Raw genomic sequence first — 20,655 nt, 5'->3', positions numbered from 1 at the left:
ATTTTGCGTTGGCGGGGAACGAGTGGAGGGGCAGGCGGGGAGAAGGGCCGGATACGGATAATCTGATACGGATAAGCTATCCCGTCGGTAAGAGTTTATCCGTTCCGAAAATATTCGAAGAAAAGAATTCGTTGTTTTGTTGTTGACGGCACAAACAGCGGAGTGCCAAACGCAGTAGGTGAACTTCCAATAGCAGATCCACAAGAAAACCGTGTTCTTGGGTTTATTTCTTACATCATACTCGCACATCACAGCCATGGGCCGACCAAAGCGAAATATTGTCGCTGCAGCCGAAGAAACCTCTACCCCACCATCAGCTTTAACACCTACCCAATCCATCGCTCGAGTTATCAAAGCCGAAGGAAACAGCCTGTACTCCTGCTCTCTGCCAAACCAAAAAACCGTCTTAGTCGAGTTACCGTCGCGATTTCGAAATACAATTTGGATCAAACGCGGAGGATACGTTTTGATCGACACGAAAGATGCCGATGTGAGGCAGAATAAGATCAATGGTGAGATCGTGAATGTCGTCCGTGATGAGCACGTATGGAGAAAGGAGTCATATTGGTAAGCTTGGTATTAGCCCCGTTGGGATCCGTTGTCTGATACTTGCGGTTCCAGGCCCAAGGAATTCCCTAAAAGCTCTGCATACCCTGAAGACTCGGACGAGGAAGAATCAACGGTTGGCAAGATGCCCCCATCAGACTCGGAAGACGAAGACGAATAAATTGGGGTTCGAAAACATATATGGCTGGCCTCAAGTCGTCTTCTTGATTGCGCCACCCTCCCCTTTCATATGTGTGAAGTCCTTCCTCGTACCCCACCAGACGCTCGCAACAGTCGTAAACAAGACTCCGACAACGACCTTTGAACTAGCATTGGTGCTGGGATATACGTTCCAGGCCCATTCTTGAGCTGCCCACAAGCCATACTGAAGGACCGGATGCAGCCCGCTTCGCCAGAGAAGAAATGGTGTCGCCCAGGCAATATAGGCGTAGAATTGGTAATGCAGGGACCTTGCAAAGAGCATGCCAATAGCATTAGCTGTAAGGATGAGCGTTAAAATGTAGTTCGGCGAGACTCGAATTGAAACAGCATGCTGCATCTTCCCTAGTGGTTCCTCCCATCTTAGCGCATTTCGCACCAATTCCGTGATTGGCTTCTCTGCAGGTCTCAACCACCTGGTAGTTAGGAAAAGCGCCAAAGCGCTCACATGCCCTACCAACAAAAAGATGGAGAATTCCCTGCTCAAAAACGTATCCTCCCCAACAAATCTCCAATTGACTGTCCATTTGAACAAGAATTGCCTGGATAACTCAAAAGCTCTACTCACGTATCCCCTTGCATTGGCTGGCAAGAATGGGAAGGCAAGAAGAATTTGAAGCTGTGCCATTAGCCATAGTTGCTTAAGACTGGCATGAACACCCCTTGCAAGAAATAGGATAGCGCCAATAGCTGGAAGGGGGAGAAGTAAAGACATCTTGATTCCCAATCCGAAGCTGTATGCCAGGCTCCCTAACGTCCATAACCGGCGCTGGTATATGTATATTGCAACCCAGAGGAAGAAAACGGCGAAACAGTCGTTAAAGAGGCGGAGGAGGAAGATGCTGTGGAGACGTTTCGACAATATGAGCATTGGAAAGATGTATGAAGGGGCCTAGAAGTAACAATTGCAATTGTCAGCCATTTCCGTCTCGAGTAGTATGATGATGCACGGAATACCTTTGCCCTTCTATAACACGCCATGACAACTGCCAACGTAGCCAGATACAACACTCCAAATATGCGCTGTGCCATCAAGATATTCGTCCCTTTATTCGTTATGTGGTAAAGCACCCAGTAGATATACACATGGGCGGCAGGGTAGACCAAGGGTCCTGTGCCGCCCTTGATGACGGTATAATCTCGTGCTCCCGCCACATACTGTTCGATTTGTTCCATGTAAGCCTTCCAATCGATTTCCGTATCTATACGAGGCCATCATAATCAGAATTGACACGATCAGAGAGACAATTGGGCATGGAACGTACAAGGAACCTTTGAGATTATCAAGGAGCAGAGCAGGGCGTCAAAAAGTAGGAGTAAAGGAGAGATGTATTTAGACGACCGGTGCTCGCCCATGGCAAGGTGTCGTGCCTCTCGATAGAGAGTGGAGTACCATGGTGTATCCTCCCCACCGGCGCGTTGGAGCTCTTGTTCATCAGCCATGTTGAAATTCTGTGTGCTGATGTGGTTCCCCGGTGCTGGGATCGGAGTGCAAGGTAAAGCAAGCTACGACATGTTCTGTGAGGATCCCCCGGGAAAGTGGCTGAATAATAGGGGTAGCTTTCCTGTGGCTGATAAAGCTTCCCAACGTCATCAACCGCTTTTCGCTTTTCGAGAGGTGAAAGTATATTCCCGTAGCCCCGTACAACGTTCCAAAACTCCAATCATCCACAATGGTCATACTCAGAAGCCTCCCCGCCCGTGCGGCCCGCTCCAACATCTGTGCCCAGTGCATGCGCAGCAGCATCACCTCCTTCCGACCCCTCACAACCAGCTCCCAATCCACGACCCGCTTGGCCCGGCGCTCAACCTTCAAGCCTCTGTCCTCTCCAGTATTCTCATGCGCGCCCCAATTGCGATCCTACGCGACCAAAAGCACCGCCGATGACCTGATCGAAGAAATCCAAGAACAGTACGCCACGGCGCGCGACGAGTTCGAGATCGCGGCGGAGGAGACGGAGAAGAAATCCGTGTACGCCGAGGAAGACAGGGCGGCGGCCAGAGAAGAGTTGGATAATCTGAAGGCTTTGTACGAGAAGGCGTTGGAGAGCGCGGATGCGGAAGAGGTGAAGAGACGTGTGGGCCAGAGGATTAGGGAGTTGGATAATGCGGTTGAGGCGTTGGAGAAGAGTGCTTTGGAGGAATAATCGCTGAAGATGCTGATGAGAAGAATGCTCTGGGATTATGTTGACCAGCCATAATTGGTCTCGTGGGCATGATGTTGACAGCTGGAGATGGATCTGTACATTGGTATGCCATTCAAAGGGCACTGTTTATCACTCTAAATCACGAAGAACAGACCAGAACGAAAGAAAAGCCTACAGGCTGATTGAAGATCATGTTCGAATGTAACACGCGTATGCATCTGGTATCATATCATACAAATTGTCATAGTGTACTGAGTAGAGCTTGTAGCTGCTCTTGGGGTATTTCAGGAACAAACGTGAAAGTCGTGAAGGAATGCATCTCTTCTTTTCCGCTCCCAGAACGCACTCGAAACCGAACAAACTCCATACCCCATGTGAAAAGAGACCCTCTCATTAAATCCGTCCCGTAATCGCTTTCAGCGTATGTGCTCACGTGCTCATGCATCTGGATCACTGGTGCACTCATCATCAACTTCGAGCTCGTCCTTGATTGACATCAAGTAGTTCCGGGCCACAATGACGATAATTGCGACGGCTAGTCCGTTCCAGACATCCACACCCTTCTCTTTGAAGTCAAAGTGTGCAAGATGTCGGATTTTTGCCTCCGGGTTTGAAGAATCCAGAGTAACGAAGATTGTCATAGTCTGGGCGACGATAATTCCGTAAAGGAGAGGAGGCTTTCTCGAGTATATCTCAACTTCGCCGAGCTCGTTGGTCTGCGGTTCATCCAGAATGAGATTCTCGCGGTGCTTCTCGGCAAGGAACTCCATCTGGTCGGTGATGGATTTACTGATTGAGGAGATAGCCTCCTTCTGACGAGCAGCAACGACAGTCAGAACTGGAATAAAGCGTAGATTGCTGAAGCCCCCATCCATTTCAGACCACTTGATGTAATTTTCAATCTCCTTTGCCATCAATCTCTCACAAGGTCTGCCAGCCTCGACCTTGTCCTTGACACGACCGCCAAGACTCAAGAGTGACTGCAATGCTTTCACACCTGATATGCCCCATTAGCTACGCTCAAATTGACTATACCACGACGACGTACCTCGGGAGCTAGAGCCACAGTTGAAATTGATGAAAGCTTTCTCCTGAGCGACAGTAAAGACGGCCTCTGGAAGAGTAGGAAAATCAACCTGCCATGTCGCCGGTAAGAGCTCCTCGAAGCTACGCATCGAGAGCCTCTCAAAGAGAAAAATCTCCTCCGAGTGCCACGTCCCTTGCGCCTTGACTTCCTTGATAGCTTCCTTTCGTAACGCGAGTTCAGCTTGTCTATCGAGGTATTCCTGCACCTTTTCTTCGGCCGAAACCTCTTCGGCGTCACCTATGCTCTCATCGTCGTCACTCTGTTTATCAACCTCGAAGGCAGTGCTGTTGACTGATCCTTGGCTACTCTTTTCCGCTGGACTAATCTGGGAGATCGACTCGTCTGGAGAAACCTCAGAGCTCTCATCGTCGTTATATTCATCGTCTTCGCGGGGTCTCTTGCGCGATCCTTTCGCAAATCTCGTATCGGAAGGCGAGAGGTACTTTTGGTTGACTTGGCCATTGATAGCAGCCTGGGCTTTCTTATCTTTCGGCTCGGAGGTGGGTACGTAGGAGTGTTGAGCTGTGGGGGTCGCGGGGGATGTTGCAGGGCCGACGGTGCGACGGCGCTTGGGGGAGAGGTATTCGATGAAGGTGTTTTTGAGTTTGAAGAGCTGATTCATTGCTGCTGTCTTTGCTCCACCGGGGAGGGCGTTTTGCGTGCGAAAAAGAGGGTTTTGGGGTTCTGGTACGTGGTAAGGGAGAGACCAAGCTTCCTGTCTCTTAGGCTGAAATTCAATATTGACCGATCGCGAGTTTCGGAGAGAGTTTTTTTGTTCGGATGGGTTTCGGTGGGAAGAAAAGGAAGGAAAAGGAGAAAAGTGGAGGGGGAGCGACGGATGTAAGAAGCTCCAGCAAGGGTTATTGGGTTATTTCGTTAGTTATGGGGGTTGGTATTGGCGGTATTATTGTTCCCATTGTCTGGAGGGAAGTCAATGGCTATTGTTACTTGGTTGGTTGATTGATATTGTCATTGGGGTTAGCTCACCGCCTCGCCGCTAAAGTTAAGGTTTTGTTGCTCCGTATTGATTTATGGGGTGGTATTAGTAACTCCACCGCAGGGCCGCAGTACCCGCTAAAATAGCGGCCGTGGTCCCGAATCTGGAGCGAGACGCCAAAGAGGGAGCGGGATGCTCCACCCGCAAATAGTCGACCTTTTTATCTGTTTCCTTCTCGAGTTCTGGTGAGTGCAGACAAAGCATGTTATCGATTTCTCTGTGTCTTGGCTTTTATCCTTATTACTGTGAAATACTTGCTATGGTCATCTACCCCTCTTACCGTCTGCACGTCTTTGGTAGTATCTGCTGTCTGCATGTGGCTATGTGGCTATGACGTCTGCGACCTTTTCTGCACATATAACACTTAACATCGGTGTTTCCAGCTTCCACCGATATCATTCTTCTATTCAAATCAATCATTTTCTGCACCTAGCCACCTTATGCAAGATACTGTGGCTGCTCATCTCCCTTGGTTCATCAGGCTCAATCATCCCTCGACAGCTCTGTAAGGCACTGTAAAAGAAAATTCAACTATGGCCCTACCCCATCTTCTTATTGATCCCACCACCAATGACCCTCCGACACGAGACCACCAACAGGATGCTTCCTCCCTTCTGCCAAAGAGACCAAGACTTCCCCTCCAAATCCGGCACGGGGAAATCTTCTTAGTCGGTACTGCAACTACAATCTTCGAATTGGGGGGATGAGATTGATGACCGACCCCAACTTTCTCCATGCCATACATCTTCGCCGCTTGTCCAATTCATTGGCCCTGATGTAACAATACCCCATCCATTATGATGACTGGTGTTTTCTTGTCGCCCTTGGATGCTTTTAGGAAGGCAATGGAGGGAGCAGGGTTGGGTGATAAGGTTGTCTATCTTGACCGACAAGATAAGTACAGATTCGAGGTGAAGAACTAACTGCGGGCTCAGGAAAGTATCAAGAGATCTTAAAGGGTGTTCACACTGACCCCTCTGAGAACTCTGGACCCGCCTCGAGCATATAGCCGCAGACGACGTCGTATCGGCCGTGAGACCATAGTACAAGGGTTATTAATTACTTACATAATCATATACCTACCTACCTTACCGACATTTTGCCGAAAACGGTCTGGCTGCAATCTACAGTCTCAATGGATGGTCATCTCATCTTCCCGTCTTCTCCCCGGGTCTTTCTCCATGCATAGAGAAAGCCATAGTTTGGCAGCTGTCAATGTTCCATCCGAACTGTTGTTCATTAAGGCATTGACTAAAGGGCCGCCCTGACATCCTAGCAAGGCTAGCATCGTCTGGCCTTTATCCATGATCGGCTCAGTCCACATTCGGCCTCATGCGATGAAACACGCACCTAGATCAACTCATAGAGGCCGGGTTTTGGAGTGCAAATTCCAATGCTTACCTGGAACATGAAGCAAACCTGTCTGGCTCCTGCTTGTATGTCAATGCCCCTTGGTTGAGATTAGTCTGGTCTCGAACCCTGGAGGGTCGAATGAGATCACGTGTGAGTCTCAACTCAGGCCATGGCCAGGCAAGCTCGCCTAGACTCCTAGAAACACGGGGGGTCTACATGGGACGATAAACGTCCCACGGCATAAATGCTATTGTGGAACGTGGGCCAGTAAGAATCTTCTATCTTCGACCCTTGCTACCTCAGATTCTCATTTCTGTCACTGGGCTACCCTCTTGCTAGACACCTATCAACTATATCATCCGATCACAAGGCATGGTCTGACACGGGCGTCTAAGTCAGCGGTATCAGGCCGCTGCTACCCTTGTATAATTCGAGCAAGGCGATTCATTTCTACCCAGTTCGGGTTGCAGTGGCCATTCGAAGTATGATGCTCCTAGCCTAGCCCTTCCCTGCATAGCTTGATCCGAGCGGGTCGGCGAGCAGAACGCGCCGGAGGCAGAAGTCCTCTACGGAGTAGAAACACATCCTTTACCTGTGTGATCTACAACCAGCCTGATTACTCGATGGGATCAAGGCTAACAAGTTACAGGATAGATTTCTATGTCTGAGCTCAGCTGGATCTAGGCTTTAATCAGGAGCCAGCTGCACCTTGATGCTTCAAGATATAAGGTTCCGTCTACCGCTTTGCAAGGTCTCGTCTTGTTCATCTCATCATCAGTCTTTCTTTCCTGTTCACTCTCATTTCTTCATCAGTTCTGTGAACTTCCACTTCTGTACATTCTTTTGCTCTATTTTCTCAACCTAGGCCGGTCCTTTCAGTCGTTATCTGTATATCATATCTTCAGCTACTCGCTTTCTGATCGACATGATGAAGTACAAAACTGCAACGCTCCTCGTTGCCTTGCTTGGCCTGGCCACCGCAGCTCCTATGCCAAAGGCCAAAAACGTTTTCTCCATCCCAATAGCCATGCTTCACGGCCGTGAAGTTCCACAAGAACATTCCCACAACCGATTCCTCGACGGTGTCCGCGCCAACCTGGCCCTCAATAACCCGGCCGGTATCACAGATCCTGTCTTCGGTCTTCTCGGAGACGCAGCAGCTGCTGCTGGTGCCGGAACAATTACTAATTTGGCATGTCTCCACCAAGCTACTGCTGACCAAGCCTTCACCAACGCAAAGGCCGCCGGAAATGTCACTGGTCAAGCTGATGCTCTGATGTATGCCGCTCTCGAGAGAAACACTGGGAAGGTTGGTCTTGCAAGTGTTAGCTGCAATGAGACCGCCGTGAATCCAGAAATCCAAGCAGTTCAGCAACATCAGGATCCTGCTTCAGCAAATGCAGCATCCGTCAACAAAGCTATTGTTCTCTCACTCGCCAAACAGCTTGCATCTATTGGTGCTGATCCACAGGAAGCTCTCTTGTCAGGAACTTTCGCCCCCGGCTCAGTGAGTTCTTGTTCCTTACCTCGGGTAGCTTCCTGCTAATAATATTAGCTCTCTGACAATACTGGCAAAGGAAACACTTGTGACACTGCCGATGATGTCGAGGGTTGTATCTTTTCTCAGAATCTGTTGGTCAACGATGCCACTGCAGAAGAGATCAGCGCGGCGGTCGCTGGAATCTCTTCATCGTCCAGTACAACCTGTAGTTCAACAGCATCTGTTGGTGCTCAGGCTGCCAATGAAACTGCCATTCCCACCGAAACTGCTACTGCTACTCCCACTTCAAGTCAGCCAACTCCTTTCTTCATGTACGAATTTGGACACTAACATGTATTAGACAACGTTCAAACTTTCACTGGCACGCTTGGTGGTGCGGCCCCTCCAGTCATTAGCTCCGCTGGTGACCGCCCATTCTCCGTTAACGGTGATACCTTCGTGAATATTGGCGCAGCCCTTCAACGGTCTTGCTCTGTAAGTCAATTTGCTCTCTTTGGTAAATTATTTCTCTAACTTCTTCCAGATCCAAAACAATGCTTGCTCCGACGCAGCGAACTCCGGAGCATTGGCTGGAGGTGTCGCCCAGTGCCAAACTCAGGAGGCAGCTTGTAACGCGGCGGCCTCATTGTCCACGACGCAGGCGGCGGCTCCCTCTTCCACGACGCAGGCGGCGGCTCCCTCTTCCACGACGCAGGCGGCGGCTCCCTCTTCCACGACGCAGGCGGCGGCTCCCTCTTCCACGTTGCAGGCGGCGGCTCCCTCATCCACGGCGGGTGCTGCTCTCGATTTTGGCACTTGCACTGATCCAAGTATCGAATTTACGACTGGCCTTCCAGGAAGAGATACTGCTGCTTTCATCGCCAGCAATCAGGCTGACTTCAATCATGGTTCTGCTTTGAATATTGGTGTCATTGCTCAATTCATCTGCGGGCAACTTAGTTCCGCTTGCAAGGCTGGAGCTGATGCAATTTCCGCTTGTGCTACTGCCGAGCAAGCTGCGGGTAAGGAGTTCTCCCTCTCAGACCAAATTTAGCTTTAATTGACACGTATCAGCTTCTGCAACCGGCCAAGCTGCAGCGGATGCCTTCAATAGCGCCTTGGGGGTGACCGCCTCGAAGTTGAAAGCCAGAGCAAGCGCCAATGTTCAAACCTTCACTGGGACCCTCGGTGGCGCTGCTCCTGCTGTTATCCAGAGCACTGGCGATAGGCCATTCAGTGTTAACGGCTCTACCTTTATCAACAAGACTGCTGCTCTACAACGGTCCTGCTCAGTTCAGAATACTGCTTGCAGCAACGCTGCCAACTCAGGGACACTTCCTGGTACCACAGTCGCAGACTGTAATGCACAGGAGGTGGCGTGCAATGCTGCTGCTTCTTAAACCTACCCATAAGCAAGACGTGGAAGTAGAGTTGAAGAATTGGATAGTAGGTGAAGATGGTAGCATCTTTGCAGGATGAAACATAATGGCTCATCAGATTATGTGTTCGTTCTATGTATGAGCTATGAGCTCACGTCTTACGATCAAAGAGTGTTTATATATATCATATGGGAAACAATTTATCATTCATGTTTATGTTCATATCTAATTCTTAAAATAAGGAGCCTTTCGTAGAGTAGTAGTGTTGATCACCGGAAGTCCGATCAGCTCATTGGTCGATATACCGACCTGCACATAGGGGCAACGCGAACGCGAGGGTAAGCGGGGTCGAGGCCAAGCAGTTCAGTCTTCCTCTTACTGTATTTCTTATGCTATCGATGAATATAAATAACCTTATTGATATCCCATCACCTGGTCTCGTAAAACTCGCAGCATTCCTTTTTAGAAGGCATTGATTTTAGTTATTCATAGGCACTGCTGTCTCATTACCCTCCAGCCATCTACACTGCCGACTCGCAATCATGGCTGCAGTTCCCATCATTCTCTGCGGTAAATCGCCAATGATTGCAACAACCGTCAAAAACAATCTACTCCCTAAATATAAAGGTAGAGAGTGACTTTTACCCTCCACATCAAAGTTGCTCTCACTCATAACCTACCTACCTACAGTCATCCACGTGATCCTCACTCCAGAAGCAGGAGTATCCGACATCCCGCTCCTCCTCGAAGGCAAGACGCCGCCATCAAGTGATCCTGGGGACCTCGGCACGCGCGACTATTCCCAGCGCGCAGCGGCTGTCGTGACGGGTGGCGGCTACGACGATGCGGCGTTCCAGATCATGCGGGATGCGTGTAAGGGCAAGAGTAACATCCCGTGGCTGAGGCCGGATCTGAGTGTACCTACCCCTCCGCTAGGTCCGCTGTATGGGAAAGCTATGGTGGAGAGGGTGAAAGCGTGCTTGGATAGTTTGGCGGAAGAAGGAAAATTGGGCGAGGATAGTATTCGCTTCTTTTGAGGGAGTTCGGGGGCAGGACGTGAGGAGAATGTTGGTGCACAGGCGCCAATCCAAATAAATAATATGGAAAAGTAACAGACAGAGGGACATCTTCATCTTGAAAATGCACTATCCATGAGAGCGAGATACTCATCTGCTCGTTCAAAGTAGCATTGACTCCACTAGGTTCTGAGATCTGCGGAAACAGTGGTTACGATGTGGAGATATCTTTACTCATACACGGGATAAGGGAGATGAAAACATGAAGATATATCTGGGAAGCGGCGACTACATATACCTAGCGGTGACACCCCCGGGCTCTCTTTACACACACCCCGAGCCGAACATCCCGCCGAACTAGGAGTAATCCCTGCTTTAGAGACACACCAGCTAGATCCTAATCGCATTCTTTATCTTCAATCTTGCGCCAGCAATACCGTCAACCACATCTCAAGTCAAGTCAAGTCATGACAGCGTCCAACAGGGCAGAGCCGTCGGTCCTGACCATATATAGTAGCGAAGAAGAGGAGTCTCTTCTCCAAAATGGCGACCCTCGAAGATCTGCAAAGCGCCCTACAGCTGCTCCCTTATCACCGTTCTCTGCACCCATTTTCTATTTTCTGGCCATTCATTTCTTGCTTGCATTCTGCGAGATGATTCTCGTTGCTCCTCTTATCAAGCTCTTTGAAGAATCACTATGTCTTCGGCATTATTCATTTCCCCCGGGTGGTGTTCCAGAGAAGATGTGCAAGATCCCTGAAATTCAGCATCCTCTCGCAACAATCAGGGGATGGAAAGCGACGTTTGATACTATTCCAGGTACCCCATTCTTTCTAGATCCCCAACTCTTCTCTGATATGTGTCCAGTGCTACTGGTAGCTATTCCAATCGGAAAGTTGGGCGATCATTACGGACGTAGGAAAATCATGGCCTTATCATTATTCGGTGTTGCCGCTTCCCTCGTTGAGATTTTCATTGTTTGTATGTTGTCCACTTTTATCTTCTCGACTATGGGTTCCCAACTGATGAAATTGTAGGCGCCTTTCCTCGGGTTTGCCCGCTGCAATTGGTCTGGCTGTCTTCTGTCTTTCTTCTATGTGGCGGAGGCTTGAATGCGGCCTCAGCATTCATGTGGGCAATGGCTTCGGAGTCGATACCGCCAAGCAGAAACTTGTTTTAGCAGAAGGCAAGTTTTTCGCGTTTTCCTTGCGCTACCTTGACTGATCGATTACTCAAGGAGCCAAGGATTCTATTATATATTTTCTGCATTCTACGTCGCTGAGCTTGTGGCCTCCTTTCTTGCCTCAGTCACAATCGACATTTCCCCCTGGCTACCCCTCGGTATGGCTATGGGATCTGTTATCTTATGTCTGATTTTGCTTTGGCTCGTGCCGCGTCCAAAATCTAACGTTGAAAATGACGCGGCCAACCCATCAGAAACTCACAGCCACGGAAATATTATTTCCGAAAACTCAGACAAAAGCCCTGCGGTTGACTCTCTCGTCAGCGCACTTCGGAACACTAAATTTCTCCTCATTGTTCCCGTCTTCATTGTTGGTATTTTCAGATATACAACCCTCAATGTTCTGATACAATATGCATCCGTCCGTTTTGGTCTGAAGATTTCCACTGGCGCTATGTTCTACACCGAGACGGCTGTGGTCAACATATTCTTGTTCCTCTTCCTCGTCCCAACGTTAACTACCTACATTCGAGAGAAATACGATGTACGGCCTGAGAAAATAGATCTCTTCTTGGTCAGGGCTAGTGTATCTCTCATGTGCTGTGGTACTCTCGGAATTGGACTGGCCTCGTCAGGCAAGCTTCTCCCGATAGGTAGGCATCTAGCCTCAATCCTTGAATCCCCAGGACCAACATATGCTAACATTCCGAGAAGCCGTTTTCATATTTGCTGCTGGCTTTTCAAGTAGAGTCTCTGCTCTCTCCCTTGTTTCGTACTGGATATCGGACGATGCGAAAGCGACCATGTATGCTGCAATCACTGTCTTGGAGAGCTTAGGCCACTGCATTGGAGACCCGACCATGCAACAGATCCTGGCTGCATCTCTGCGCTTGCCTCCGTTCTGGCAAGCTTTACCATTCTTCTTCGCTTCTGTACGTACATCTGAGCGGTGAGGACCAGCACTCGTTAATAGTTTACAGGGCCTTTACTTTCTAGCAGGAATATCTACGAGTTTTGTACGGACGGTCAAGACTTAGCGCCTCGAGCACCACGATATTGAATAATCACTTGTTACTGGGGTACCGTCTTGTAACTCTCACATGCTCAGCAAAGTGTTATCAATCAGCGACGCCGTCCAGCCTCCTTTCTTGCCCTTCGAACTCGCTGCGCCCTGATAGCATTCAAAGGATTGAACATTGATTCATTTTCTATAGTCTTTCCAAGAGTTATTCAGGCAGCAAGCTATAATTTGACTGAAAGAATCTTGGATTACCCAATTTTCAGCACAGCCATCTAGACAATTACAACCGTATGGGAGGAAGCAAGTACGGTCCAAGTAATGACTTGCTTTCACAGGAATAATATAGCACAATTCGGGAATCCATAGCAGGAACTTCAGATCATGGGGAGTACTGGATAGGGCTCTTGGCTTTTATTACATGAACGTGGAGGAGCTTGATGGAATGGAGGCGGGTTAGGGGTGGACAGCAGGCTTCACTTGTTTTATCAAGGGCGCTTTGAAAGCCTGCATCTTCCTGGGTAGATCTTGGTATGGCAGATGGGATTATAGACATGTATTGTGAAAGAGATACAGCTAAAGAGGACCAGTTAGAGAGCAGTTACATACCTCATCTTACCTACCTACATACACACTTACTAAATCATCATGAAGAACCCCTTCCTTAGCTATACGACTTATAACACAATGTCACATCAAATCCTTTCACATACACGACTGACAAATTCCAAAACCTCTCCTATAATAAAAAGAATTGTATTATTTCCACGACACCATATGATATCCATCTAGATTCATCAACTTCCTTACCCCATTCCCCCCCTCGTAGTCCAGCTACGACTCAATTTCCCCCATCTCTAGGATCCCTCAATTCCAATTCCGGAACACTATCCCACTCCCAGCCATCCATCCTAAGAATCGCTTCTGTAGTTAGGGAGCCCCGAGCGCGATTCGAGAGACGGACGCGAAACACAGGGGGTGCAGGTTCTATTCTTGGGCTTCCGAAGCGGTAGATCACTTGTCTAGTTCTGGTGGAAGGCGCTTCGTTGACTTCCTCTTCGGGTGCGGAAGAGGAGGATTGGGGATTTGAGAATTGCGACGGAGCTGGGGATGATGGGGCTTCTTCTTCCTCTTCGCTCTCGCTTTGTTGGTGTGGTTGTTGTCTTTCAGAAACAGAGAATATGTCGCCGAAGCTGGCGCGTAGCGCAAATAGTTCTGGGAGCTCGTATGGGATTTCATGGATCTCTTGCTCGGAATCTGTCATCCCTTCTACCACCGCTGAGGCCGGGTTGATATTTTCCTCGTCTGGGATGACTGGCACTTCCTGGGCGACTGGGGCCTCTTCGTCATTTTGTGATACAGGGCCGTTGGACTGTAGGATGTCATGCGGCGAGGAGGCGGAAAGCTCGCAGACCACACTAGGGGTGGTGAGTCTTGGGACTTCTCTTGCCGAAGTTGATGGTATGCTTATCTCGTCAAGTTCCATCGGAGCACCTGATAGAACTGTTAATTCCCGACTGTCAACGCGTGCACATTGTGCGCTCTCTGGACTGCTGGGAGTCTCTTCTAAGGGGTGCTCTCTATTCAGTGGCCTCGCATCTGAAACTTGATCCGCCAGCGGATGCTCGTGATTTTGTTGCTGCAGCTGCTTTTGAATTGAATCAATTTTTGTTACTTGATTCTCATATAGCAATCTCCAATGATCTGCATACTTTCGCTGCTGACTAGCTTCAGCCCTATAAGCGATAACTTCATCACTCTTTTCCCGACAAGCTGATTGCAAAGCCTCAATTGCCTCCTTAAACTTCAGCTCTTGCATTTTCAACTTTTCCTCTGCGTTCTGGAGCCGAACTACAGTTTCTGTCTCGTCTTTATTCTCGATATGATCAGCTCTTTCCCCTTCCCGTTGAAGGTCGGTTAGCCTTCTTTCAAGCCTGCAGACCTTTTTGTGTTCGATAATGTATGCGTTATGCCAGCTATCACTTACTGTGAGATTTCTTGATCTCGAGTTTCTGATATCGGGAGCCAGTGGCGGAGGAGTAGGGGGCTGGTTGGAGTTAAAGTGTGGTTCAGTGAGCTCTGAATCAGGTGTCAGGATGACCTCTAAACCGGGAGGATGGCTCCTGGGTTGAAGTGGTGCATCCCGAATTGCGGGGTCCTCTCCATCGCGATTTTTCAAAAACGTGCTTTGTCGATCAGTCTCTTGGGAGAGATGGGGCAGTCGTTCAAGCGCTTTTGGCGAACCGTTCCCGTGATTAGGGGTCAAGTGAACCGGATTTGAAGGCTCAGAAATGACCAAGCCCTTCGAGGTGCTTCTCGACGTCGCCTTGCCTCTTAAACAACTCCAAGCAAATATGTTCCATGATAGATGACGTACCTCCCTGGGTTTCTTTCTTTGGCTTGCTCGAATTTCTGGGGTCTGTTGCTTGCCTAACTTCGGCGGCAGAGCTCCAGATTCGAGAACAGGATATTGGTGATTCATCTGGATGGGTGGAAGTTTGGATCTCGCCTGCGAGATCGCCACATCTTTGGACCTAGACACTGTGACTGACAGCGAGTTGGACCCTTGAATGCGCCTTATAGTCTTTGGGTTCCCCAGTGGAGGCTGTGGAGCTGGGTGATCTACACCGCTAAGTTGGTTCCTAGCACCTGACATCGTGAAGGCCATTTTGAATGGAGATGAAGATAATAATGGAGCGACGTAAAGCGGAAGAGATAAAAGCGAGTATGGGAGAGTATCTACCGTTTAACCAACGGGAAAGTATTTATGGGGATCGGGGATGGTGCATTTCGAGTCGCTAAATATTGTTCATCCTAGAATTCTTTGATGATAAAGAAGGGCAAGCGATGCTATAATTTTGTTCCAAACAATACCATTATTTGCGGAGATTTCCCTTTATAGCAAAGTACAGAACAAAGAGACAACAATTCCGGGAACCATATCCCTTGTTGAATCACTCCATCAACAAAAACTCTAGATATTAGTGATGTCTGATTTTGAGTTAGTTCATTATAGCAAAGTGTGTATAGCAAGCAAGACCAGTGGATAAAGGCTGCGAATCAATAGTAGCCATCCCTATTCGAGAACATGTTGCCTGTAGAAGAGGGTCCCAATGCGGGGTTGGCTGGAAACCCAGACCCTGGCCGCTGTGCAACTGAGAAGATGTCAGCAATTAGCATTTGGAATGATTCATCCTTGTGGGGGGAGACCTCTCGATCTAATAACAGGCTTTGCATATCCGTTCGCGGCTGTCCCTGCCGGGTTACTGACTTTTAGTCCAGCACTCATACCGTAGCCAGCAAAACCCGACCCTGCAGGATTGTTGACGTTGAGGTTCGAAAGTGGTGGCCGACCAACAGGGCTTCTATGAGGCATCGGAGTTCCTGAAATGCCGTTTGGTTGAAGTTGGGCCAGGCCGATACGTGGTGTGGGGACATTTCCTAATGCTAGTCGCTGTCGATGGGTCGAAGGCGTTTGGATAGATTGGTTTTCTAAATGCTTCAGTTAGCTGCAACCAAAACGGTCGCTTTTCCATCATACGTACGTTGTACACTTTCCTGGCTGCGGAATCTACCCCAAGTACCATCGTCGTTCCTGGAATGGCCCGTATTTATCCTGCCAACGGGACTTGCATTGGAATGCTGCACACCAGCAGCTTGATAGAGAGGAGGCTGAGATGGCTGCTGGTTTTGGTCACTGAGTCTATCTATGAGTCGATTGGCAGTGACCGACGCTTGGATGGTATGGTCTACAGCATCAGAGGCAGCATTCTGTACTTGGCCAAGCATGGCCCGTCGTTTCAACTTATCATATAGTTCTTGTGTCTGCAATTGCTTTCTGCTCTTCTCTCGGAAAGCTTGTATGAGCTCGTCATTCTTTCGTCTGAGATTATCTTGGTCGATTTGCATGTCTATGCCAACCGTCAGTTTTGTATTTACCAATTTCACGATACGACCTACTTGACATCTTATTTCGCAAATTGGAAATCTCACCATTGGCATCATGAATGATTTTATCTAGCTGGGTGTTCAAAGTTGCGTATTTTTCGGTCAGGTTCTTGGCAAGGTACTCATGATAAACACTGTAAAGTGGTCAGTAAAGCATTCCTCAAGTCAAGGCGGGCCCAGCTGACATCTCTTGCGTGGTCTGATATGCCCAAAAGCCCAATGCCCTTCCCGCACACTCCATTATAACATTCGGACTCAGGCCGCTTAATACACTCGTCTTGTAATCTTCAGTAGGATTGAGGTTTGTGACGACGACATCATCTGGATTCGTGAGGTGCATGTCGCAGGCAGGGCAGATGGGTCGCAGGCCCTCACGCTGACCGGAAAGTTGGCAACTGTTGGAGCAATCAATGCAGAAGACGTGACTACAGGCCATTTAGCTAAAGCGATGAGGTGACGGGAGAGCCTGGAGAGGAGAAGTCGGCGGAACAGAATACCTGCAGGTTGTGACGACGGCATGGTCATTGAGCTCTTTGCGGCACTTCAATGAATTGCATCGCAATGTGTGCTCCATTGTAATGGTTGAGGCTTGTTGTGCTGTGCTGGATTGTGGATGTACTCTCAAGGCTTCCTTTGAATTGAGGTGAAGTCTATTCAGAGGAAACCAAGGCAAGATACAACCAGATATATCCTGGATAGGTTAGCGCAGATCAAATGTTATACTTCTTTAGGTAAAGTAGATACGTTAAATACACCCCACAGAAGCTCCTCGGATAAATGGAGCGAACCGTCCGGGGAACCTTGCCTAATCTGGGTATTTAAGCGGGAACCCTGCAACTTGTGGAGGGGAAGATGGAGAAGACTTGGGTGGGAAATTGGAAATAGATAATCAGAGCGACATATACACAAGATACGCAGTAACATCGTCTAACATCGTCACGATATAGTATAAATCCTGTGATGTGTGAGGTAGGTAGGTAGGTAGATCGTCCTGCAAATACCAATTGGCGCATAATATATCGATATCAAGCCTCGTGAGCCCCGCCATCGCCTCAGGGGAGCGCTGCAACTCCAAATACCGATGTCGAAATCAACAACACCACAACCACCAACACCAACATTTGACGTTTCCATACTCTTTTGCCTCCGCGCCCTCTGAAATACACAACCGGTCTCTACAGTTCTACACGCGGCGCATTCGAAGGCAGCGGGGCCCCCGAGGCTCCCTTCATGCGCCCCTCTGTGGACTCATCGAAGATGTTCCATACCTGTAAGGTCCATACAATCTTGCATTTTACCGTGGGTCTTGTACCGTATTATTGCTGACAGGTTTTTCTTCCCTCCCCTCTTAGTCCAGGCTGGAGGTCTTGCGCCGCGCCACACATTTGAAGAGTCGCGAGGGGCCTCCAAACACGGGCCGTCTAAGAGAATTACGACTCCTCACGCATGCGCGGAATGCAAACGTCGGAAAATTAGATGTGATGGTCGACAACCCTGTGGACAATGTCTAGGCTGCCGATCTCCTAAGCTATGCTATTATGATAAACACCGGGAAAGGGTCATCCCCTCGAGGAAGTATGGGCTTTAAATTCTTTCGGTCCGGATCTGGATTTATAGCACTCTAACGTACAGCCTTAGAACTCTGGATGCTCTCTCTCAATCTTTAGAGGAATGTCGCACAATCCTGAAGCGATTGTACCCCAATCGAGACACTCAGTCATTGCTCCCCCTATCCCGATACGAACTCATCTCTATCCTCGACCGCTCAGCTTCTGAAGTTGCCCCTTCACAGACCTCCCCAGCGAGCTTTGATACCTCGCCTGTCTCGCAAGAATTGCACTCTCCCATTGCGTCTATATCTGATGACGATCGAGGCCTGGCGAATCTCGAGCAGATACCGAGCCAAGACACAGAATGGGATGAGGAGCGGCGGAATCGAGAGCCAATCCCTGCGGAGGCTGATGATGTTAATGCGCTGTCATTGTCAGTAGACCGACAGTCATCCTATCTAGGAGCGACCTCAATCAAAGCCGCATTCCTTGTCATGCTTAAGATTGCGCCGACATTACGCACGTTTCTTGCACCTCCCAATACTGCGAGTAGCAAGCAGTTTAATGTCGGAAACAATAATCCAACGCCACGGCCTGGAGGATCCGTAAAGACCCTACTAGCAATTGCATGGTCTTCAGAGGGACAGACTCTTATAGATGCCTACTTCAACCGGGTTCAGATCTTGGTGCCTATGCTGGACGAACCATCTTTCAGGGCAGATTATTTGAGTGGACGACGGCAGGATGCGCCATGGCTAGCGCTGCTCAACATGGTATTTGCAATGGGTAGTATTGTAGCAAATAAATCGGATGACCACAACCACCTCGGTTTCTACAATCGAGCTAAAGACCATCTCGGGATTGATAACTTTGGAAGCGGTCGCCTTGAGACCTTGCAAGCTTTGACGCTAATGGGTGGGTATTATCTTCACTATATCAATCGTCCTAATATGGCAAATGCTATCTCCGGGGCTGCTTTACGGATGGCCTGTGCAATGGGCCTGCATAGAGAAAGCGTGTCTGACAAGAACGGCGGAAACCAGCTAGTCGTTGAGCAGCGGAGGAGAACCTGGTGGAGCTTGTTCTGTCTTGATACTTGGGCATCAACTACCTTAGGGCGACCTTCAATGGGAAGATGGGGACCGGCTATCACTATTCGTTCACCTAGTGGAACCCATGATCCGGTGCGTGTCTTGAAGATGTTATTTCACTTGCTTTGACTAAACTTCATAGAACGTGATCGGTCAACATACTGGAATCATTCCATTAATTGAAAATATCAAGTTTTGCAAAATAGCCACACAAATCCAGGACCTCCTCGCGCAGTCACCTCTGCTCCGCACCGAAGACCGTGACAACCTAGATGGACAACTCGTTGCATGGCAGGACAACCTCCCTTGGATTCTTCGATCCACAGAGCCTTGTCCAGAATCCATCTACACGGCCCGCTGCGTCATGAAATGGCGCTGTCAGAACCTACGCATTGTCCTGCACCGACCTGTCCTCCTGAATCTAGCATATCGCGGGAATCAAGGAGCCCCGACGCGAGAAGACCTGGCGGCAGTTAGCAAATGTCGAGCAATAGCCAAGCAGACCATTGAGGATATCGCGCGCGAATGGACGCCGAATCAGATGCTGGGCTGGAACGGGGTTTGGTTTCTGTACCAAGCGTCGATGATACCTCTTGTTAGCATTTTTTGGGAACCGTGGAACACCCAACGAATTCGGGAATGTCGATCGCAGATCGAGACTGTGCTGGAGGCATTCGAAGGTATGGCTGATTGGTCGTTGGCTGCGAGGCGGAGTAGAGAGGTTGTAAGCAAGATGTATGAGGCGAGTAAGCAACCACTGACACAACAAACGAGTCCCAAGTTGGGCTCCGTTATGCTGAGCGGCATTGACGGAACTAATGGCATGGAGAGTATGAATGACGGAAGTGTTATGGGTAGCCTTAATGGTGAAAATAGGCATCTGTTGCCAATGGAACCCCCGGAAATGCAACATGTGGGATCGGTCGGGGAAGATGGGATGGTATTACTCGACTATCAAAGTATCTGGGACTTTGACGGGATGCTATGGGGCAACCTACCAGATGGGTTGGACATGCCTTTTGACGGGATGCCGAATATGGAGTTTGAGGACACAGTGGGTATGTCCTATGGTGGGAGTTATATGGTATATCAATAATGCGGTCTTTAGGTTTTAAGCATAACATTCTCGGATTCCAATAGTGTTATTGGGTTTCTTTAAGATTTAGGATTGAGCGGTTAAAGGCATGGAATTTTATGATTAGGAATACCTTTGGATGATCTGGGATCACATTAAATACCCCCAGGTATAATCTATAATACAGTCTTGAACACCTTCTTACTTTTCATCTTCGTGGCGAGATCAGCCAAAGGCTGCTGCTCCCTTTCCACTACTCAAAACTCCTCACTCTTCTACTGCAGCGTCACTGGGTAAATATGGGGCATTTAAGTAGTTGTTGACGTCGGGGAGATATGGAGCTTGGGGATTGGAGATTGGCACTGGGATTTTTGAGACACCTGGTCTTTGAAATGGGCTTTCGAGCCGTTCCGGTTGGCAAAAGCGGGAGTTGAACTTGCAGGTATCTTGCAAGAGGCATTGCGTCGTTGAGATGAATTATAGTGAGGAAAGGAAAGGAAAAGCGGTATAAGCGCTGCTCTTTACACGGTGCGGGAGTAGTTGCGGTGGGGTTTCTAGCAACCTTT

The 20,655-nt window shown here is 49.0% G+C and overlaps 11 protein-coding genes across 11 annotated transcripts; 7 read left to right on the top strand and 4 right to left on the bottom strand.

Annotated features, from left to right (window-relative positions):
- Nucleotides 1-256: 256 nt before the first annotated feature.
- Nucleotides 257-727, top strand: M430DRAFT_53318 (hypothetical protein; the record flags this gene model as incomplete). Its single annotated transcript, XM_024868369.1, has 2 exons — nucleotides 257-567; nucleotides 622-727. 2 exons carry the CDS (start codon nucleotides 257-259, stop codon nucleotides 725-727), a joined length of 417 nt encoding a protein of 138 aa, XP_024717953.1.
- Nucleotides 503-2,301, bottom strand: M430DRAFT_145932 (glycosyltransferase family 58 protein). Its single transcript, XM_024862980.1, has 3 exons — nucleotides 2,031-2,301; nucleotides 1,723-1,967; nucleotides 503-1,657 (listed from the first exon to the last, which is right to left on the bottom strand). Exons 1-3 carry the CDS (start codon nucleotides 2,206-2,208, stop codon nucleotides 758-760), a joined length of 1,323 nt encoding a protein of 440 aa, XP_024717952.1. The 5' UTR covers nucleotides 2,209-2,301; the 3' UTR covers nucleotides 503-757.
- A 69-nt stretch (nucleotides 2,302-2,370) lies between these two features.
- M430DRAFT_36986 (hypothetical protein) lies at nucleotides 2,371-3,030 on the top strand. The gene has a single exon (XM_024867033.1). The coding sequence runs from the start codon at nucleotides 2,439-2,441 to the stop codon at nucleotides 2,910-2,912; it is 474 nt and encodes a 157-aa protein (XP_024717951.1). The 5' UTR covers nucleotides 2,371-2,438; the 3' UTR covers nucleotides 2,913-3,030.
- On the top strand, nucleotides 3,008-3,335 carry M430DRAFT_179002 (hypothetical protein). Its single transcript, XM_024863762.1, has one exon. The coding sequence runs from the start codon at nucleotides 3,104-3,106 to the stop codon at nucleotides 3,320-3,322; it is 219 nt and encodes a 72-aa protein (XP_024717950.1). The 5' UTR covers nucleotides 3,008-3,103; the 3' UTR covers nucleotides 3,323-3,335.
- A 14-nt stretch (nucleotides 3,336-3,349) lies between these two features.
- M430DRAFT_30658 (hypothetical protein) lies at nucleotides 3,350-4,621 on the bottom strand (the record flags this gene model as incomplete). Its single annotated transcript, XM_024865966.1, has 2 exons — nucleotides 3,350-3,909; nucleotides 3,961-4,621. The coding sequence occupies 2 exons, from the start codon at nucleotides 4,619-4,621 to the stop codon at nucleotides 3,350-3,352; spliced, it is 1,221 nt and encodes a 406-aa protein (XP_024717949.1).
- Nucleotides 4,622-7,376: 2,755 nt separating this feature from the next.
- On the top strand, nucleotides 7,377-9,229 carry M430DRAFT_145929 (hypothetical protein; the record flags this gene model as incomplete). Its single annotated transcript, XM_024862979.1, has 3 exons — nucleotides 7,377-7,856; nucleotides 7,905-8,139; nucleotides 8,922-9,229. The coding sequence occupies 3 exons, from the start codon at nucleotides 7,377-7,379 to the stop codon at nucleotides 9,227-9,229; spliced, it is 1,023 nt and encodes a 340-aa protein (XP_024717948.1).
- Nucleotides 9,230-9,750: 521 nt separating this feature from the next.
- M430DRAFT_53311 (hypothetical protein) lies at nucleotides 9,751-10,245 on the top strand (the record flags this gene model as incomplete). Its single annotated transcript, XM_024868368.1, has 2 exons — nucleotides 9,751-9,835; nucleotides 9,899-10,245. The coding sequence occupies 2 exons, from the start codon at nucleotides 9,751-9,753 to the stop codon at nucleotides 10,243-10,245; spliced, it is 432 nt and encodes a 143-aa protein (XP_024717947.1).
- Nucleotides 10,246-10,691: 446 nt separating this feature from the next.
- On the top strand, nucleotides 10,692-13,084 carry M430DRAFT_61160 (hypothetical protein; the record flags this gene model as incomplete). The annotated part of the gene is made up of 6 exons (XM_024868904.1): nucleotides 10,692-11,043; nucleotides 11,092-11,205; nucleotides 11,262-11,355; nucleotides 11,462-12,060; nucleotides 12,122-12,339; nucleotides 12,692-13,084. The coding sequence occupies 6 exons, from the start codon at nucleotides 10,692-10,694 to the stop codon at nucleotides 12,767-12,769; spliced, it is 1,455 nt and encodes a 484-aa protein (XP_024717946.1). The 3' UTR covers nucleotides 12,770-13,084.
- A 182-nt stretch (nucleotides 13,085-13,266) lies between these two features.
- On the bottom strand, nucleotides 13,267-15,093 carry M430DRAFT_30654 (hypothetical protein; the record flags this gene model as incomplete). The annotated part of the gene is made up of 1 exon (XM_024865965.1): nucleotides 13,267-15,093. One exon carries the CDS (start codon nucleotides 15,091-15,093, stop codon nucleotides 13,267-13,269), a length of 1,827 nt encoding a protein of 608 aa, XP_024717945.1.
- Nucleotides 15,094-15,485: 392 nt separating this feature from the next.
- M430DRAFT_22110 (hypothetical protein) lies at nucleotides 15,486-16,713 on the bottom strand (the record flags this gene model as incomplete). The annotated part of the gene is made up of 5 exons (XM_024864638.1): nucleotides 15,486-15,580; nucleotides 15,636-15,917; nucleotides 15,971-16,336; nucleotides 16,386-16,507; nucleotides 16,559-16,713. The coding sequence occupies 5 exons, from the start codon at nucleotides 16,711-16,713 to the stop codon at nucleotides 15,486-15,488; spliced, it is 1,020 nt and encodes a 339-aa protein (XP_024717944.1).
- A 917-nt stretch (nucleotides 16,714-17,630) lies between these two features.
- M430DRAFT_22109 (hypothetical protein) lies at nucleotides 17,631-20,110 on the top strand (the record flags this gene model as incomplete). Its single annotated transcript, XM_024864637.1, has 4 exons — nucleotides 17,631-17,643; nucleotides 17,726-17,948; nucleotides 18,012-19,107; nucleotides 19,157-20,110. The coding sequence occupies 4 exons, from the start codon at nucleotides 17,631-17,633 to the stop codon at nucleotides 20,108-20,110; spliced, it is 2,286 nt and encodes a 761-aa protein (XP_024717943.1).
- Nucleotides 20,111-20,655: the final 545 nt, after the last annotated feature.

The sequence above is a fragment of the Amorphotheca resinae genome (assembly GCF_003019875.1).
Source record: "Amorphotheca resinae ATCC 22711 unplaced genomic scaffold M430scaffold_11, whole genome shotgun sequence".
NCBI classification, from domain to species: Eukaryota; Fungi; Ascomycota; class Leotiomycetes; order Helotiales; family Amorphothecaceae; genus Amorphotheca; species Amorphotheca resinae.
Note: the sequence above shows the minus strand (reverse complement) of the source record. Positions and strands in the feature narration are given on the sequence as shown.

Bases quoted from the DNA above. Each gene is read 5' to 3' on its own strand.
- M430DRAFT_145932 (XM_024862980.1), bottom strand. From the start codon at position 2,208: ATGGCTGATGAACAAGAGCTCCAACGCGCCGGTGGGGAGGATACACCA. The intron at 1,968-2,030 runs GTACGTTCCATG...GGCCTCGTATAG, and splicing joins GATAATCTCAAAGGTTCCTT to ATACGGAAATCGATTGGAAG. The intron at 1,658-1,722 runs GTATTCCGTGCA...TGTTACTTCTAG, and splicing joins CGTGTTATAGAAGGGCAAAG to GCCCCTTCATACATCTTTCC.
- M430DRAFT_36986 (XM_024867033.1), top strand. From the start codon at position 2,439: ATGGTCATACTCAGAAGCCTCCCCGCCCGTGCGGCCCGCTCCAACATC.
- M430DRAFT_179002 (XM_024863762.1), top strand. From the start codon at position 3,104: ATGTTCGAATGTAACACGCGTATGCATCTGGTATCATATCATACAAAT.